At 48.1% G+C, this 19,670-nt stretch overlaps 1 protein-coding gene across 13 annotated transcripts in view; it reads right to left on the bottom strand.

The window, feature by feature from the left end:
- Positions 1–19,670, bottom strand: part of TANC2 (tetratricopeptide repeat, ankyrin repeat and coiled-coil containing 2) — a 238,360-nt gene that overhangs the window by 92,347 nt on the left and 126,343 nt on the right. For 12 of the 13 annotated variants that reach the window (XM_064636755.1, XM_064636760.1, XM_064636753.1 and 9 more), the window contains 2 exons: positions 12,083–12,231; positions 4,291–4,477 (listed from right to left, as the gene is read on the bottom strand). In XM_064636755.1, the coding sequence (XP_064492825.1) occupies positions 4,291–4,477; positions 12,083–12,231 (336 nt within the window). Of the gene's footprint in view, positions 1–2,919; positions 2,941–4,290; positions 4,478–12,082; positions 12,232–19,670 lie in introns of those variants that run through there. The other variant, XM_064636767.1, reaches the window with a different exon arrangement.

Genomic DNA, 19,670 nt, shown 5'->3' on the forward strand with positions numbered 1-19,670 from the left:
CTTTCCCTCTAAGCTGCTTTTCCAACATACCTGTGTCCCTGCTTGGGATGATCCCCTGACAATCCAGCAGGGAACAGAGTGTAGATCATCATGTGAACAAGAAGTGTGGCCCCATTTCACCCGGGGGGGAGCAACAGCACTTCCATGGGAAGGTGCCACACGGAAAGCAGCCTTTCCTTCCCTTCCCTCGGGAGATTGCTGCTCGTGGCACAAAGTGCTGCTTGGAGCATCGCTTGGGTGAGCTTTGCAGAGTGGCAAGAAACGTCTGCAGGTCTGTTCTGCAGGATTTTGGTGAGACTGGTGGAGATTTTCCCATGTTCTGCTGCATTCCAGCAGCAAAGCTCCCGAGCCCACGCCGGCGGGGCCATGAGGTGCAAAGTTCCCCCGGCGCAGCACGCGGTTCTCTGACCAGTTTTCTTTTCAGTAGCAGATTTCTGGACATTAACAGTTGGCTGCCTTAACACAGCAAGAGCCAAAAAATCCTGGAAGCTGTTCAGGGGTTACAGCCAGGTCAGGATTTTCACCAGCCAGCCTGTTTTACACGGAGAGGATTCTGTGGCATCCAGGAGAAAGGGCTGACTTGCTCCTGCCTCTCCTCTTGGCTCCCCTCCTGCCCCCTTCCCCGCTGCTTTTCTTTTATAAATAAGAAATATCTGAATGTAAAGATCTGGATTTTGTAACTTTTTTTTCAGACTGAGCTTCCCTTTACCTTGGAGGATCAAACATTTCAAAGTAAGTCTGTTCTAACCCAAGTGATGCATTCATTAAAGCCATGAAATAGTCCCTGCACTGTGCAGATCAGAGGCAGGACACACTTGTTCTCTAATAACTGAAATTATGTAAGAGGTGACATAGAAATGGACAGGAATAACTCCAAGAGGACAAGTCATCAGAGAAAACCTGACTGGTTAAAACTTAGTCTTTACTAAATCCAGATTACAACATCCAAACTCTGTCCACCTTGGTGGATAGTTAAGCTCTTAACACAGTTAATTTGGGGTCTGAAGAGCCATACACTGAATTAACTTTTACAAACTAATGCTGTATCTAGCAACAGAGACATGTAAAGTGAGTTTAACATGCACAGAATTTCTTGGGATGGCCCCCAGGGTGGCTCCTGGGGTTGGTCCTGTGCAGAGCCAGGAGCTGATGATCCTTGTGGTTCCCTCCCAACTCAGGGGATTGGGACTCTAAAAACATTTCACACAGAGAGAAGCAATTATGCCAGACGGTGTAAGGATGGACTTCCTGCCTTGATTAGCTGCTTTCTGTCCTTTGCCAACTCTCAAATGTTTTGCAAATAGCACATTCACCTTCTGGGACATGTTACAGCCTCAGGGGTTTTAAAACATGAAATCTGGTGGTGATTCAGCACTGAGAGATTTGGGGGTGATGCTCGTGGCACCTCAGGACTGACAGGTGGCAAAGATCATGACAATGCCCCTAAAGCCATATCTTTTATCAAAATGAGTAAGAAATACATTGGAGCTGCCTCTCACCAAAATACACCTTCCTGGAGCCAATGGCTAATAGCTGAAATCCCTGATCTGGGAGAAACAGGAGGGACCATGACTCAGGAAACACAAAACACCGATGGAAAGAGCTGCTCTTCTTCTACACAAAAATTGGCACAAAGCCACCAATAGTTTGGACAAGGAAATCTCCAACAGGTTGGAGGTACCATGTGAAGCTGCTCCAACCAAAACCCCTTTATCACAGTTATCCTCCCAGAGAACATGGGAAAGGGAGAGATCTGTACCCAACAAACGAGGAATGAACTTGAATGACCCCAGACCCTCCAGAAGCCATGGAGCTGATGTGCTCCCAAATGGAAGAGCAGAGCACGAGGTGGGTTTTGCTTCCCACAGGTGGACAATTTGTCTCCTCTGCAGTGCAAACAATTCCAGGGAATTGCTGTCGTGCAGGGAGCACCTTTCACACCTGTGCACACCCAACTCCCATCCCAGTGGGAGGGTAATGGCCAAATTGCACCCACCTCCCACAGGGAACAGCCTCCCCTGAGCTGACACCTGCAGGACACAGTGGGGGGTGCAAAAAATCAGGTTTTGTGGAAAACCTCCCGATTTTTTCGCTGCTGGAAAGCCTGGCTGGAGAAGACTGTTTTCCACCCAATTTGTTACAGCTGTTCAGCTTCTGTCAAATGCCAGGATAAGGTGTTGAAAATGTTATTGTCAAAATAAAGGGGGAGAGGAAACAAGGGAGGAAAGAAGCCCTTGTCTTCCTTTGAGTGCAAGCACTGGCAGAGGAAAGTCTTGCTTTCTGAAAGCCTTGAAAAGTGCTTCCCTTACTCCACACCAGCTCATTTTTACACGACTTTTCCATCTGGGATGCATTAACACAGCCTTGGGATAAGCCACCCTCTATTATTTCCAAAGTTTCCATGGGAAAATCTGAGTTCCCGACAGGAGGACCTCTAAGAGCGAATCTTCCTCGGGAAAGGCGAAACAAAATGTATCAGATTTAAAAATTAATTCCTACAGACCTACTGAACAGAGGGCAGGGCTGGGAGTCAGAGCAAAAGGATTCAACACCTCACCATGTCAGGAACTGGGATGGTGCTGATGCTTCTGTGCCACCCAAGTGAAGCACAAAGGCCACCCAGAAGCCCCTCTGGCTTTCACATGGACAAGCAAGTCCAGATAAAACCAAACTGCAGCACTCAATGGTTTCACTGCCTCAGGTTGGCACCTGCCAACCCCCCTCGAGGCCGGTCCAGCCCAACACCAGCACGCAGCACCCACAGACCTCGCCAGGAAGAGCAGCTGGAAAAGCAGAGAACATGCTGGTTTTTTTGCCAGTTCTGCTGCTCCACTTGAGGCTTTGCTCAGGTCTTAGACCCGAGTGGCAGCTGAGCCAGAGGCTGGACCCAGCTGGGCTCCAACACCCACATCTACTCACCGTGGTGCTCCAGCCCAGCCCGGCTTTGCGGGGCGGCTGCGGGAGAAGGTGCAGCTCTGACGGTGGGACACGGTGAGCAGAGAACTGAGGGGGTGGGATCCTGCAGTGACTCTTCCCAGGATTCATTAACCTACTTTGGCAGCAGCTCAGAATAGCTCACCCATTTGCATTTTAAGATCACGCAGGCAGAAGTGCTGCAAGGGTTGCTGTGGCATCCAGGAGCTGAACTGAGCCCAGATTTCCTGATCAGCCAAGCAAAATATTAATCACTAGTGCAACAAACCTCCCAAAATTATCAACCTGCCTTTCTTCTTCTTTTTTTAAACACTACATAAACTGCTGGCAAAGTAAAATCTTCTTAAGCTGGAGAAACACTCAATGTACAACACATGGCAAGGACAACCAGGCGAGGACCATCCTGGTGTCACACAGACATCAATGTTCTCCCATTGTGCCTTTCCAGTTATTGAACAGAAATTAATCTGTGCAGGTTATCTTCTCCAAATTCCTTACACTTACAACCTACAGATCACCCAAGGGAAAAACCTGCTAGAGCACCTGGCTATCTGTGCTGATTTAACCCAGCTCTGCCCAAGGCTTCCTCTTTCACCGTATAAATAAGATCCAAAAGTAAATTAATTGATGCAAAGTTATCAACCTCTTACCTCCCAATTTTCACCAACTGCTATGAAGGGGTCCAGTTCACCTTGATCATTGCAGTTATAACTTGAATAATGCAAAACCACCTCCCTAATCAGCAAATACAGGGGTATTACCTAAATAATATCTATTAGCTAACTAGAGTGCTGCATCCAGCTCTGGGATCCCAACACAGGAAGGATGTGGATCTGCTGGAGTGTGTCCAGAGGAGGCCATGGAGATGCCGAGGGGGCTGGAGCTCCTCTGCTCTGGAGCCAGGCTGGGAGAGCTGGGATTGTTTGGCCTGGACAAAGGAAGGCTCCAGGGAGACCTTAAAGCCCTTTCCAGGGCCTAAAGGGGCTCCAAGAGAGCTGGAGAGGGACTTGGGACAAGGGCCTGGAGGGACAGGACAAGAGGGAATGGCTTCCCACTGACAGAAAGCAGGGTTAGATGGGATACTGGGGAGAAATTGTTCCCTGTGAGGGTGGTGAGGGGCTGGAATGGAACTCCCAGAGAAGCTGTGGCTGCCCCATCCCTGGAAGTGTCCAAGGCCAGGTTGGACAGGGCTTGGAGCAACCTGAGATAGCGGAAGGTTAGAAGGTTCTGTGGAAGCCCCTGGAGTTGAACGATCTTGAAGATGCCCCCCAAACCCAAACTCTACCCCATCAGCCCACCCCAGCCCATCCCGCGGGGCCGAGCAGCGCCCGAGGGGGGCTCGGGCCGGGCACTCACCGATGATGCCGCTGTCCCGGCTCTCCAGGGTGGAGGTGGGGCTGGTGACGGCTCCGTAGGTGCAGTCCTTGGCCGTGACACTGGTGCTGACGGGAGGGAGGGTGGAGCAGGGGCTGCTGGCGGGCGGCGAGGCCGTGCTGCTGGTCAGGGTGGAGCAGGGGCTGATGCGCTGCGTCACCGCCGAGCTCTGCAAGGGAGGGGACACGTCACTCCCACAGCCAGGCACTGCCAGGGGTCCTTCACGGCTCACACCGGGCTTGCTTCGGGTGGGGAAGGCAAAAAGTGCTTTATTGTCCAAAATGGGGCCACCCCCCCCCCCGTGGCAAACAGACACTGGGCTCGTTTTCTCCTTCAGAGATCCCAACTTCCACCTTCAACAGGAACCACGGAAAACATGAACAGTGGGATTTACCACAAGCTTGATTCCACACTTGATCAGGAATTTTTCAATCCAAAGTTTATTAAAAAAAGGGCAAAATCCATGCTAGAGAGCTACATTCTGAGCCTCTGTTGGAAGAGGAGATCTCTGGGTGGGAAGCACACAGTGGGATCTCACCTTTATTTACAGCAACAGAGACCATTCCCAGGAAATCCCACAAAGATCTCTAGGCCGTTTCCACCTGCTCAGAACCCTCCCTGGGGCTGCAGGTTTTATTGTGCTCTAAGAATTTTTCCTCCATTCAAGGAAAACAACAGTGGTTTTACACAGCCAGGCATGGAGGGGGGGTCCTTCACAGCTCACACTTGAGGATTTGCTTCGTGTGGGGAAGGCAAAAAGTGCTTTACTGCTCAAAATGCAAACCTCCCCTAGGCCACCCCCCACCTGTGGCAAACAGACACTGGGCTCATTTTCTCCTTCAGAGATCCCAACTTCCACATTTCCAACAGGAACCACAGAAAACATGAACAGTGGGATTTACCACTTGATTCCACACTTGATCAGGAATTTTGATCATTTTGTCAGATTTGAACTGAAAGTTTAAAAAAGAGCAAAAATCATGCTAGAGAGCTACATTCTGAGCCTCTCTTGGAAGAGGAGATCTCCGGGTGGGAAGCACACGGTGGGATCTCACCTTTAAAAGACCATACCCAGGAAATCCCACAAAGACCTCTGGGCTGCTTCCATCTGCTCAGAACCCTCCGTGGGGCTGCAGGTTTTATTGTGCTCTAAGATTTTTTTCCTCCATTCAAGGAAAACAACAGTGGTTGTTGCAGAGAGGAAGCTCAAGATCCTTTTCCAGATACAAGACTGCCCTTCCCTGCCCACACTCGCTTTCGCCACCAGATAAAGTTTAAAAGAAAAAGCTCATAATAAGGAAAATGTTGCTCTTTCAGTGATGAACTTTCCCCTTGTATCCAACCTGAACCTCCCCTGGCTCAGCTGGAGGCTGTTTCCCCTTCCCCTGTCCTTGTTCCCTGGGAGAAGAGGCCGACCCCAACAGATACCAGAGGGAGATTATAAATTATTAAAGGCAGACCAAACCAAAAAAACGCAGGAGCACAAAGAAGATGCTGTTTTAAAAGTTGTTTTGGAAAGACCCTCTAGATACTGTGTGCAAGGAACCTGGAGGAGTTTCTCCACCTGACTGATTTATTAAGAAAACAAAATCATTCCTGAATTCAGTTTAAGACAAAGTCCTTGTTTCAACCACAGGCTACCAGATACAGAAGTAAGCATTAAAAAACAGGGCTCTGAGCATGTGATCCTCCCTTAAATTTATCTTTTGGGTTCTGCAGAGGGAGGTGGCCCCTTGTCTCCCTTGCTCAGGGGACACTGCAGAGCATGACCAGTTCTGCAATGCTGCTGTTGTTGGCTTGGTGGACAACACTTCACTCGTTGTTAAATGACCCTGGTCCCAAGGAGGGAACAGCAGAGGTTCATTCCCGTTTGGAATTTGACTAAATGAGATTTCTTTTATTCTGTGTGAATAACATTTCTTTTATTCTGTGTGAACACTTCCCTAACAATTGTATGGATCTGTATTCCCTTTCTTCCTGGCATTTGAACCCAAGGTGACCACACAGAGCACGTGCAAACTGCAGAAGGAACCTGACACCTAATTTTATTTCCTCCTCGCTATTCCATATTTCAAGCTTAAAAAAACATCCGGGATGGACTTTTGCAAGTAGAACATGGGAAAGATTTACTGTTTATTAAATTAGAAGGCAGCTACTGTGTGCAGCTACCAGGAAGAATCCCACTTTATCCAACAGGAGTTGTAAAAATCCTCACTCAGAGTGTGACCAGCCCAGTGCCGGAGGCAACACGGAGCATCCCTGGCAGTGGGGGACGGGGCAGCCCCTCGGCCCAGGGAGAGGGGAATCGATGCCAACTCGATTACAGAATATCCCAAACATGGATCAGCACATCAGCAGGGCAGGGAGGCAGTGCCAATGTCACAGCTCTGCCCGAGGGGTTGGGTATCAACGCAGAGATCCCAACGCGGCGGAAAACGAACCGGGTGGGGGTTTCCAGGAGAATTTATAATCTCCCCCTGGTATCCATCGGGGTTGGCCTCTTCTCCCAGGGAATGAGGGACAGGATAAGGGGAAACGGCCTCAAGCTGAGCCAGGGGAGGGTCAGGTTGGATATTAGGGAAAACTCCATCACTGAAGGAGTGGTCAGGCACTGGAAGGGGCTGCTCAGTGCAGGAACAATTCCACCCTTGGAATCGTTCAAACAACAAGCAGATGTGGCACTCTGTGACATGGTCTAGTGGCATGGTGGGATTCAGTCAAAGGTTGGACTTGATCATCTTGGAGGTCTTTTCCAGGCTTAACAATCCTGTGATTCTAAAACCCCCCCAGAACAGGATGGCTGCCAACACACCATCACCCCTCCAACCCCTCGGGAGAGGCAAACCAGTGCTCTGCCCTCCCCACCCCATCTGCAGAGCCACTGCTGGATCCCAGCTATTGTTATTTTCCATTCTTTCACGTTCTTGGCACCTACCAACACCCTTCCTTTTCCTTCCAGCAGCTGCAGGCAAGCTGAGTGCTCTGGGAATTCTGGCTCCCTGCATGTTCTGCTTTCACACATTTGTTACATCACCCATCACGAGCCTTCTCTCCCCACAAACCTTCTCCATCTCCTCACACTGCAATCTCCTCAGATGTCTGAACACCCTCCTGATTTTTCTAAATCTGCTTTTAATTCTGCAACATTATCTCTGTTCATTCTAGTGGCCAAATTAAAAGCTACTCGTGTGTCAGTATTCAATGCAAATACTGCAGTGTTTTTTTCCCTTTAGAATTGCTGGGGTTCATTATTATTCTTAATCTCACCTGACACAGGGCTCTTTTTGGCTCGCTGCTCTGGGCCACACAGATGCTTTCACTGAGCTACCCAGCACAGTGGGACTCCCTTCTGATGTATCACAGCTGATGAGCCTCCCTCAGCACCTGAGCTATTAAATCAGCTTTTCCCAATATTTTCTTGAATGCACTGATAGTCCAATGAACTACAACAAGCTTAAGGCAATATAATGTGGGAGGTTTGGAGAAGGAAGGCCAAGGGCACCCTGGGCTGTGTTGGGAAAAGAGATGCTGGCAGGGGAAGGGGGTGATGCTTCTCCTTGCTCAGCTCTGCTGGGACCACACTTGGAAGCTGCACCCAGGCCTGGGCTCCCCAGTACAAGAGGACACTGGACTGGACCTCAGGGCTGCCTGAAGGACTGGAGCATCTGACACAGGAGATACAGAGATAACCAAAACCCAAATGTTTTTTATAAGAGAATCACAGAATCACAGAATGGTTTGGGTTGGAAGGGACCTTAAAGCCCATCCAGTGCCACTCCCCTGCCCTGGGCAGGGACACCTTCCACCAGCCCAGGTTGTTCCAAGCCCTGTCCAACCTGGCCTTGGACACTCCCAGGGATGCAGCAGCCACAGCTGCTCTGGGTAACTTGTGCCAGGGCCTCCCCACCCTCCCAGGGAGGAATTCCTCCCAATATCCCATCTAAACCTACTCTCTTTCAGTTTGAAGCCATTCCCCCTTGTCCTATCACTCCAGTTCCTCATGAAGAGTCCCTCTCTGGCTTCCCTGTAGCCCCTTCAGACACTGGAAGGTGCTGTGAGGTCTCCACACAACCTTCTCTTCTCCAGACTGAACAGCCCCATTTTTCCAGCCTGGCTTCAGTTCCCCTTATCAACTTTGTGGCCTCCTCTGGAATTGCTCCCAAGTTCCATGTCCTTTTTATGTTGGGGCACCAGAACTGTGCTTGGTATTCCAGGTGGGGAATAATCCAAGCCAACCTGAGCTGAGCCTGCCTCAAGCAGGAAGGCTGGATTAGATGATCTCCAGAGGTGCCTTCCAGCCTCAAACTACAGCCTCTAAAAGTTCCATCAGCTCACATGTGGGACCTTCCAGAACATGAAGCATTATGACTGTTATAAATTCCTTAGGGTGAAGCTTTTCTGTGTCTTTGTTTTAACTGTCATTTTAAACAAATCCCCACTGAAACTTATCTCAGTACAAAATAACATCCACTAACTTTAAATCACAGAAAACACTGCACTTTAAAGCAAATTAAAATTCAGTGCAAGGATGGTACACTCATCTTCCCTCCAGCTGATAACACTATTGTTTCATGAAATGCCAGAAGTGATATAAGTTCCTTTATTTGCAGTGTTATCAATGCAGCTCCTGAAGAACAAGCTCCTTGCAACTGGAAATAATAAAATAACATGGTATATCACTTGGCATTGATTGACATGTTTTATTTTTGTATTGATATAGAAAAATGTTCCTCTGTGCGAGTTTTAAATATAAATTTCCATTGACAGAACATTCTGTATTATTATTGCTGCTGTTTCATCTGTCACATTTTCACTAAGCTTTGAAAAATTACACTGTTCTGCCAGAGCTTTTTGGTGTCCTCTGTGCTGCTCTGGCAGCCAGTGCAGTTAGAAACAGTTTCCCAAAAAGTGGGAGAGAAAGAATTTAATCTTCAGCATTTGGGATCTCTCAATAAGGAAATCACCATTGAGAGACAGCACAGAAAACATACCATATAACTGCAATCTGGATTAGAGAATATATCCTTGGACATATTCAAAGTAAGGCAACTGGAGGAAAAACAACATAAGAGATGAACAGACTGGGGCTGTTGCAGAGCAAACATCTCCATCCCTTCCCTTCCCTTCAGCTCAAGCACTGGTGAGATGGCAAACAATTATTGCCTGAGAAGGCAAAGCATGGCTGGAATAACAAGCAGCAGTTTTTGCTCCACAATCATTTTCTTTTCCCAGCCCATGCAAATTAACACATTAAAACCCACCCAGTTGTTCTCGGTTTTAAATTCAAGTGCAAACTACTGGTCAAAGTCTCGATCAGATTTTAATTAATCAGTGAGTAATAGGAGAATTAATCTTTGCAAATCCCACAGATGTCTCACTGTGTGATTTTCAACATGATTTGACATAGGGTAGTGGAAGAAATTCACTTTGGGAAGGAGAGTTGGGAGAGGTTTTCCCAAGATTTGCAGCCGTTCAGAAGCAACTTTAGCTTGGGCAGGGTTTGTGTCCTGGGACAGCCAGTGGGAGATGGCAGAGTCAGAGGAGGGCCCCAAAAATGTGGGATGGGTAGGGCTGAGGTACAGGAGAAGATGATGGAGGGGAGGAAGAGGCAAGATTGATGGAGAGGAGGAAGAGACACTGATGGAGAGGAGGAGGAGGAGGAGGAGGAAGAAGAAGAGGGGAGGAGGAGGAGCAGGAGGAGAGGCTGATGGAGAAGGTTCCTTCAGCCTGGAGAAGGGACAACTCCACTGGATTTAGGGATAGCTGCAGCCTTCCACTGCCTGCAGGGGTTGGGAGAGAACACACAACCACGCTCCTCTCAGAAGGGAAAAGGGAAAGGACAAGGAGTGACAGTCACAGGTTTGACCGAGGATATTTTCTGTCAGAAAAGTTCTTCCCAGTTGAAGTGGCTGACCCTGGGACAGGCTGCCCCAAGAGCCCATGGATTCTCCACCCCTGGAGATCTTCCACCCCTGCCTGGACACGCCCTGAGCACCAGGGTCCCTCCCTGCACCCAGCCCTGCCTGCCCATGGGATGGGATTTCTCCTGAGGTCACTTCCAACCTTGAGCATTCCACGATTCTGGGCAAGTGCTGACAGCAGGAGCCGTTCACAAAGAAAGGGAAAAATTAACTTGGTAATTGAGGAACCAGCCTCTCTTTATCTTCTCCAGCACATGAATAGCATTCAAAGGCCCTGGAAAACTTTTTCATGCAAAAATTAGCACACAGCCCAAGATACCAATCTATTTTAGAGGACAACTCTCTGCTGTTTCTCTTTAGATTTTTTCTTTTATTTATTCTCCAAAGACATCTTGGGCTTCAGAGAAAAGATGGGAATTTAATTTTTGTCAAAAGGCAACAACAAAAGGAACCATTTATAGTAGAAAGCTCTGCTTGGCTTTGAAGTATTCAGTTCAAATAGGTGTCTGTTAAAAGGACATTTTCTGGCCCAATGTATAGTAAAGTCCATTTCAAATCCATCACAACTTGCATTAAAAAATTGAATGAAAGTGTTAAAATGTGTGTGTTAAAGACAAAAACTTGACAAAACTACATTTCTTGGCTCTCAAGCAAACTTTAGCCCAGGAGATCAAAAACCTTTTGTGTCAGTCAACCCAACCTGACCTTGGACATTTCAGGGATCCAGGGGCAGCCACAGCTTCTCTGGGCACCCTGTGCCAGGGCTTCCCCACCCTCCCAGGGAAGGATTCCTTCCCAATATCCCATCTAACCCTCCCCTCTGGCAGTGGGAAGCCATTCCCCCTTGTCTTGTCCCTCCATCACTTGTCTCAAGTCCCTCTCCAGCTCTCCTGGAGCCCCTTCAGGCACTGGAAGGGGCTCTCAGGACTTTCTGAAGCCTTCTCTTCTCCAGGTGAACCCCCCCAGCTCTCCAGAGGGGCTCCAGCCCTCTGGGACCTCAGTGGCCTCCTCTGCAGTTGCTCCAACAGCTCCATGTCCTTCCTGTGATGAGGACAGGCTCTTCCTGGCTGCTACTTTTCACCAACTCTTTTTTTAAGGAATTCAGGTCCTCTGAACTACACCTGTGTTGAATATCTCAGTGACCTGTGCAGAGCCACACGATGACTCTTAAAACGAGAGAGAATTACAAGTGGTTGCTGAGTTTCATCCTCTTCTGCTACATATTGGGACTATCCACCTGTCACTTAAAAAAAAATGGGGATGGAAATGTCTCCTAGTTTCATTCTCATCCCACCAACACTGTAAATCGTCCAGGCTTGAGGAGAAGGAGGGAGAAATTCAGGCTCAGGCAGTTTCCACAAAATCTATATCACAGCCCGGAGGATTTTTGCTTTCCAGCCAGCCAGGGGGGATGTAACAAGCTCCATCACAATAAAGATTTTATGATTTGCCTTCTCTATCTGTTTTCAAGCATGAAATCACCTTGTTGGGCAAACACGAGCAAGAAGTGTGACTATCTGTAAAATCAGGCTATTACCACATCCCTCCTCGTGCAGGGCTCGGCAGCCTTTATGTTAAAGCACTTCTGAAACAGCAAAGACAGAGGCAAGAACAGCTTATTTTGGTCACTGTAATCTGATTAGAAATGCTGCCCACTCCTATATTTGCAGTAACAGAAAAACAACAGCAGCTTTTCCACTCGGCAGCAGCTGATCCCTGAGTCACCGCGGGACGAGGGGACACAGCCTCTCCCTCAGCACCACTGGCAGACACTTGGAGTCAGACAACACCCACCCTCTCCCCTGCTCCAGACAGATCCCAATCCACGCCAGCAGGGCTCAGGGGGGCCATACCTGGTTCTCATCCTGCACCTCCATGCTGTACTGGGGCCCTGGCTGAACCTCCGTGACTTTCTCTCCGAGGAGGAAGCCCAGGCGAGTCATGAGTGTGTTTGCTGCCTCATCTACGGATGGAGGGGGTCCCAGCTCCTGCTCAGCGTCACCTAAACGGGAAGAAAAACCAGATTCAGACAGGAATTGTTTACCTTGGCTGCTGCTCAGGGGTTTTGCCAACGCATCCGGGTTTTCAGGTTATTCATGTTGTTCAGGCCTGTTTTACCATTCTGTGCTGGTCATTCATTGTCAATATGTGTTTTTTCCAATGGTTAGCTGGAGTTCCTCCTCTCATTGTTTGTTATTGTCTCCCATGGAAGCAAAGCCCAGCATCCTGCTGTCCCACAGCACAGCCACGGGAGAACGGGAATGTCTGGAGAAAGGAGAGCACTTGTTCTCCTCCCTCACACAGGAACTGCCTACAAGTTACTCACAGAGAAGCCAAGGCTACAGGTGCTGTTTGGAACGGATTCCATGAGCTGCAGAGCAGCCAACCTTTGCTTCTGAGTGGTTAAGAGGAAAGATCAGGACAAAAAAATCCATGTGCACCTTCTGCTGTCACCTGCTGTCCCCAAACTTGCTCATGGTTATATAGAAATCAAACCTCTCCAGACTCCAACCCACCTTCTGCACTCACCCTGTGGGCCACAACTCCAAGTCCACCTGCCAATTCCCCATCAAGTCTATAAAATAGACCAAAACCAACACTCCAGATAATTTTTCCTGATTTTTTCCCACCACCTGAAGGAAAAGTGGCACAGAAAAGCTCCCAGCTAGCAATGCACACCAGGAGAAGGCCAGGCATGGATACTGGCACTTCTGCATCCATTTAATTTTATAACAAAAGTCCGTGGAGGTTTTTAACTTGCATTATCACACAGAAGTTGGGTTCTGAAAGTCAAGTTCACATCACACCAGCAGCAGGGTCAAACCTGAAGGTCAAGCTCTTGCCACGTTACACTGAAGCAATACTGTGCTTAGTGCAGTTGTAGGAGACTAATTAGGATTTGCAATTAGTCTACAGTTAATTATTCATCTGATAATGTACAATCTGGAAAAGAGCCCGTCTCCATTTCCCAGCTCTGTCCTGGTTTGGGCTGCAGCTCCAGTAAAAGGATGTTACCTTACATAAAATATTGCTTTTTGATAACTGTAACTGAAACCCACAGATCACAGAACGTGGGATATGTACAAAACCTCAGGAAATTTAAGCCAGTTGCTTCCAGAAATTCCCATTTACTCCCACAGTGTGCAGCTCACGCAAGGTTACAGCGATTTTCTGGTGTCTCACTGCTGCAAATTAAAAACCCCAGAGCGTCTCCCGTGCAACCACGGGCTGTGTTCCTCCAGCACCAGCTCTGGGAGCCGAGCATCTGGAACAGTCCTTCCACGGTGGCTTCACTGTTATGAAAATGGATGATACAGGAGGATCACAGGAGCCTCCCTTTAAGTTATTGAATCCCCACTGTACTGCTGGAACCAACGGTGACGTGAATCCCATAGATTTAAGAGAGACAAATTTAGATGGATGGCCCAATTTGCTGAACTGCTGACCACCCACAGTCAGTCTGGGGGCATTTACTGTCTCTGGGAGCCCAAGCCAGAACAGAGGCACTTACGTAAAATGAAAATTAGAGGGACTTTTGTTTCCAAGGTTATTTTTTTTTTTTCCTTGCAAAAGGAAGACTTTTAGACTTTACCCTGAATAGCTGTACCCAGGATATGGAGGTTCTGAATCATTACAAGTTTATTGCGCATTCCTTGTTCTGCCTTCAGGACCAGAGTATTAATAATACTCAAACAGTGCTGGTTATACATCTGGGTAGAAAGGAACAGCTGGATCTACCTCTGCACTGCCCACCTGGGAGGATTTGGGAGTGCCCAGGTGATGCTGGGGCAGCTGTAGGGCACTGGGCACAGCCAGTTTCCTTCAGCTCAGTGTTGGGAACTACTCCTCCAAACTCACTCCTTGGAGGTTGAGTTTAAACTTGTCCTTAAACCCCTCTTTTTCTTTTTTTTTACTACCCCTAAGAAATCCCCACCAGGCACAAAACTGGCTTTCACCTGCAAAATAAAGAAAATTCCAAGCTTATCCAGGTCACTGCATTGGACTATGGAAGATACAGAGGATAATAACTGTCTGCTTTGATAAGAGTCCTCATGGCAGGGGGGTGGAACCACAACATCTCTGAGGTCCCTTCAACCCAAACCATTCTGTGATTGCAATTCAGAGAATCATGGAAAGGTCTGGGTTGGAAAGACCATCCATTCCCACTCCCCTGCCATGGGCAGGGACACCTTCCACCAGCCCAGGTTGCTCCAAGCCCCGTCCAACCCAGCCTTGGACACTTCCAGGGATCCAGGGGCAGCCACAGCTTCTCTGGGCAACCTGTGCCAGGGTCTCCCCACCCTCACAGCCAAGAATTCCTTCCCAATATCCCATCTAAACCTGTCCTCCTTCAGCTTAAGGCCATTCCCCCTTGTCCCCTCACTCCACGCTCACGACCTGTGAGATGCTGCTCATGGCTCAGGGTATCAACAGCTTGAGCTCTGAGAGCTCCACATTCCATGTAGAACTATCAATTATTTTATTATAACCTGGCTTTCAAAGTACAGATCACTTTGAACATAAGCAAAGCTCCACTGTACTGGATTATTCCCTCCTTAGGTCTTAAAAAACACGTGCAGTTGTTTAACTGAGTGTCAAAGAAGAGACAGCACAGCTCTGAGGTGCCTTGAATGGGTATTATGGAAAGAAGCTGTAAGTTGCCTTTCAGGGCTGACAGTAAGACCTAATACTCTCTTCCTAAGTTCAAGGAAAGGCTAGAAGTTGTTTTTTCTCCCCTCCCACGTGTGCCATCCAGTCGGTGCCGCAGCCACATTTTACACTCACCTCAGCACACTCAGTTCCTGCAGCCTCACCAGGGAAATCTGAGCACAGAGCTGATAACTGAACTGGCCTGAGGTATTTTTAGCTGCTCTGACACCACAGCTGTAACCAGCTACAGCAGCTCAAACACACACCCCCCAGCCAACTCCAGCAAGCAACCTCTGGTACATCCACAACCAGTAACACCCTGCCCAGCTGGGCACGTGCAAACCCCAAATCCAGCAGTGCATCCAACATGCTCACCATGGTCTGGAGCTCCTGCACTTGCTGCACCAGCTCATGGGCCTCTGCATCAACAGTCAGTAACACTAAAAGCACTAAAAGCCCAGTGCCAGGAATTTTAAAGAAGAATAAAAAACCCTCCCTGACTCATTGCACGTGCACGAGGGTTTTTAAGAGTTCTGTGTAACTTGCTGTCCCTTTATGTTCAGCACAAAGCTTATAATTTTATATAAACACACATAAAACTACGGGAGGAAAAGGGTTCTTGGGAGCTGATGTCCTGCTGTGCTGGGAGATGACTCAAACCCACCCACCCACCCACCCAGCCAGGTCTCTGTCAGCTCCCTGTGGCCATCAGACCACAGAACTTGGGCTTTCATGGCAGCTGACAGCATTCCTTAGCTGCTCCTGTCGTTTGTGCCTCATGGAATTGTGCTCAGGGACTCTCTCCCAACATTCCACAGCCACGGAAGTGCCACATCCCATTTCCAAGTCGGCTGCATTTGCCTGTCCAGGTCTTCCAAGTGCTTCAGAGCAGACAAGTCTTGAACACATCCCTAACTCGTGGTAACTCCTACTCAGCAACTTCACCGTGGCAGGGAAGGCTGAGTTCAGTTCTTAGTGAAAACAAGGGAAACAATTCTTCTATAGGAGGGGGGAAAAAAAAAAAGGGGCAATTCTTTGGTTTCCACGATGGAACTTGGGATTAACACAAATGGTTCTGGAGTGCTTTGGTCTGTAGCTCAGGAAAGCAGAGCTGGGGTTCACCCACCAGAGGCTGATGGAGCCCAGTTGGGCCGTCAGGGAGAGGATTTAGGGAGAAGACTCTGCAGGGAAATGCCCATGGAACGGGCACAGCAGTGACCCAGCCTGGCACCCACCAGGAACCAGCCTGGCTCCGAGGGCAATCACAGAAGGGATCTTCAGTCAGAGCAATTAAGCCTCATTTATGTTGGATTTTCCATTGCTTTTCCATCACCACGAAGATGAGACTTCTCCTAAGGGAGCACTGGGCACAGGCACAGGAGCCTGAGGGGCTGGTTTGGAATTCCCTCCCTTCCCTGGCTCTGTGCTGGGAATGGGAAGCTCTTGCCCTCCTGATTTTCCCTTCTGTGTGTCCCGCTCTGGATCACTCCAGGCACGGAGCAGTGTTACATCTGCAGGCTCTCAGCTCCTGTTCCCAGTGTTCTAATGCTCTGGGAGATAAAAATGCCAAATAACCTAAACACAGGCAGTATTTTATTCTAAAAGGACACCCTGTTTCACGTCTCTTTGAGAGCTTTTATTTATTTCTGCCATATAATCCTGCAGTTACCTGCTTTTTCCAAAGATTAAGGATTAAGAGCAGTATCCTTTAACATCATTTTTATCAACTACCTAAAATTCAGTTGCATATTTCATACAATCTTTTATTATTATCTTTCACTCTTTAGAGGATACCTTTCATTTCTGTACAGCTCACTAAGAAAGACTCCGAATGTCTTATTTTTGCATTCTTTTGCTTTTGCAGTGCAAAGGAGGGCTGGTTGCTTACATTTTTCTTACCAAAAAATAATAAATAATCCCTGTACTCCTTGGACAAATTACCTCTGCTTCTAAGCAGGCTGCAGGCTTTGGAGACTAATCTGTCTTGGAGCTGTTCATGGATTTTTATTTATGTCATTAGAAATAAGCAATTCCCTGCAATGTGTTTGTGCTCTGCACAGGCTGGATCTGTGATGAAAGTCCTTGGACCGGTGGCCAACAGCTCGTAAATCTCTGACTTCAGTACCTGAAATGCTGACTCCAGGCTTGGAGCACTTGGCCTTCCAATTAAACACAGCCAATTCCAAGTGGGGAGAAGTTTCCCTATTAAATTATGGGGGAATCATTTTTAGTAACGTTTAAAAAAGGCATTTTTTGTGGGGGGTCAGTAAATGTAACAGTGGGTGCAAAGGGGACACCGATGGAAGTGGGTTTTAAAGGTGATTATAGACAAGGTGAGTTGTGTTCTGTTGGGGTTGTCCCATCCCTGGAAGTGTCCAAGGCCAGGTTGGACAGGGATTGGAGCAACCTGGGCTAGAGGAAGGTGTCCCTGCCCATGGCAGGGGGTGGCACTGGATGGGCTTCAAGGTCCCTTCCAACCCAAACCATTCCATGACGGACAAAACTAAAAGAAACAAGAATATGGGATTTTTCCACCTCTCCACCATGACTCTTTCCCAACTGTTTATTTTGTTTCTGGATTGAATTGCACTGGAACAGATGCCCCAAGAGGTGGGACGGGCAGGGAGAGCAGCAGAAGGTTAATCAGATGGGGGGTCGGGGACGCCGGGAGGTTGTTTTGCCAAGGAGAGCACGTGGAGCCAAAGGCAGGGCAGGCTGGGGGACAGAAAAGCTGCTGGGGATTGACTGATTGATCCATGGATCGGCTGGGAGAGGGCTGGGAGCGGGGCTGGATCAGCAATGAGGTCACTGGAGCTCCGTGGGGTGAAGGAGAACGTGGGATGCAGGAGGAGACAGAGCATCTCCCCCACCAACCTGCCCGAGAGCTCCTCACCTGCCTGACACTGCAGGATAACAAACATCTCAAATGTTTCACTTTCAAATATTACACTTAACTAATTGCTACTAATAATTAAATCCAACATTCAACTATTTAGACACTTCAAAAAGAGTGAAGATACCCAAGGCTCACACATCCACCTTTTTTTTCCCTTTATTTTAAACAGCTGCAGCAGATCCCAGCAGTGCACACCCCCACACCTGCCAGCTACCTCTGCCATCCTTTTAAGTTAATGACTTTTTTTTTTTTTTTTTAAAAAACTGAACCGCAAAAAATGCAAATTAGAAACATCACAACCTGAGCCTGTCAAGCAATTTCTACCCCTGCATCCTTCCTCCCTTCAAAAAAATTCAACCCACTTTAAACCCATCAGCAGAGCTCTGCAATTCACCCTGGAATTTACCTGATTTAGGCCATTTAGGAGCAATTTTACGGAGCCTGGCAGCTCTTGCACACGTCTTACCCACAAACACCCTTCGGATTTTGGAAGGGGTCAGCTCTTAACACCTCTGCCAGCGTCAGAGGCAGCAGGATGGAGTTCATGAGTGCTCCCAAATGTTCAGAGCGTTCCTTGAAAATCAAACACAACGTTTCACAACAGTTATTAGGGTGGCTCTTTTCAAGAAACCATTCAAAATGTACGGTGTTTTTGTACGTGATAATTTTCAAACAGTGTTTCTCTTCCCTCCTTTCAATTCCTGCATGAAAGCTGCCACACGTTTCAGCTGCAATTGCTTACAAGCAAATGAAATTTCTTTGTGATTTATTTGGTAATGCTGTGACTGGTTTGATAGGCACCATCATCTAATTCCAGATAAATGATGGAGGGCAGTGCCCCTGGGAGACACTAACAATGAGTCTGTACTCCAGAGAATATTTTGGGTTTAATGGTCGTACTTTGACTTCCAAAACATCTGAAATCTATTTCAGTGAGTGCCTAACAAGAAGAAATGGGTAAGAGTTCCCTAAGTGGCACCATCCCTGAATTTGCCTGAATATGAGACTGAATCATCTTAAAAAAATGAATAACTCTTAAATTAGCCAAGAAAAAAATAGAATAGTTCTGTGCAGAGAGCAGGCACCTATGGAAGGGCAGAAATAAATGAGACCATTTTGGATTTTGATCTTCAATTACATAACTGCAGAGTTTTATCTAACAACTTCCCTCTCTCCATGTGACCTGAATCTGTCCCGTTATTATGTACATCTGCTTTAAATTATTCTGGATACACTCGAGCTGTATTTGGAAAACGTCCTTGACCATTCCTGCATATCCCCCTAATCTCAGAATTAATGGAAGATTTTTTTATTAGTCTTGTTTACATCGAGAAGAGACTTTTTTTAAAAAAATTTAACCACTGAGGGACGAAGCTGCCCAACCCCAGCACTGTAAATGTCTATTTTTGTACCACTGCACCTCCAACCCTGGTGTTGGTTTGGGCCCCTCAGGACAAGAAGGACATGGAGGGGCTGGAGGGTGTCCAGGGAAGGGAAGGGAGCTGGGGAAGGGGCTGGAGCAGCAGGAGCAGCTGAGGGAGCTGGGGGGGCTCAGCCTGGAGCAAAGGAGGCTCAAGGGGGACCTTCTGGCTCTGCAACCCCCTGACAGGAGGGGGGAGCCGGGGGGGGTCGGGCTCTGCTCCCAGGGAACAAGGGACAGGAGGAGAGGGAACGGCCTCCAGCTGTGCCAGGGGAGGGTCAGGCTGGACAGCAGGAAAATTTCTTCACCAAAAGGGTTGTCCAGCCCTGGAACAGGTGGAGTCCCCACCCCTGGAAGTGCTCAAAACCACGTGGATGTGGCACCTGAGGACGTGGTTAATGGTGAACGTGGTGGTGCTCGGGAACAGCTGGACTTGGTGATCTTAAAGGTCTTTTCAACCTTAACAATTCCATGA

The sequence above is a fragment of the Pseudopipra pipra genome, chromosome 26 (genome assembly GCF_036250125.1).
Source record: "Pseudopipra pipra isolate bDixPip1 chromosome 26, bDixPip1.hap1, whole genome shotgun sequence".
Classification (NCBI taxonomy): domain Eukaryota; kingdom Metazoa; phylum Chordata; class Aves; order Passeriformes; family Pipridae; genus Pseudopipra; species Pseudopipra pipra.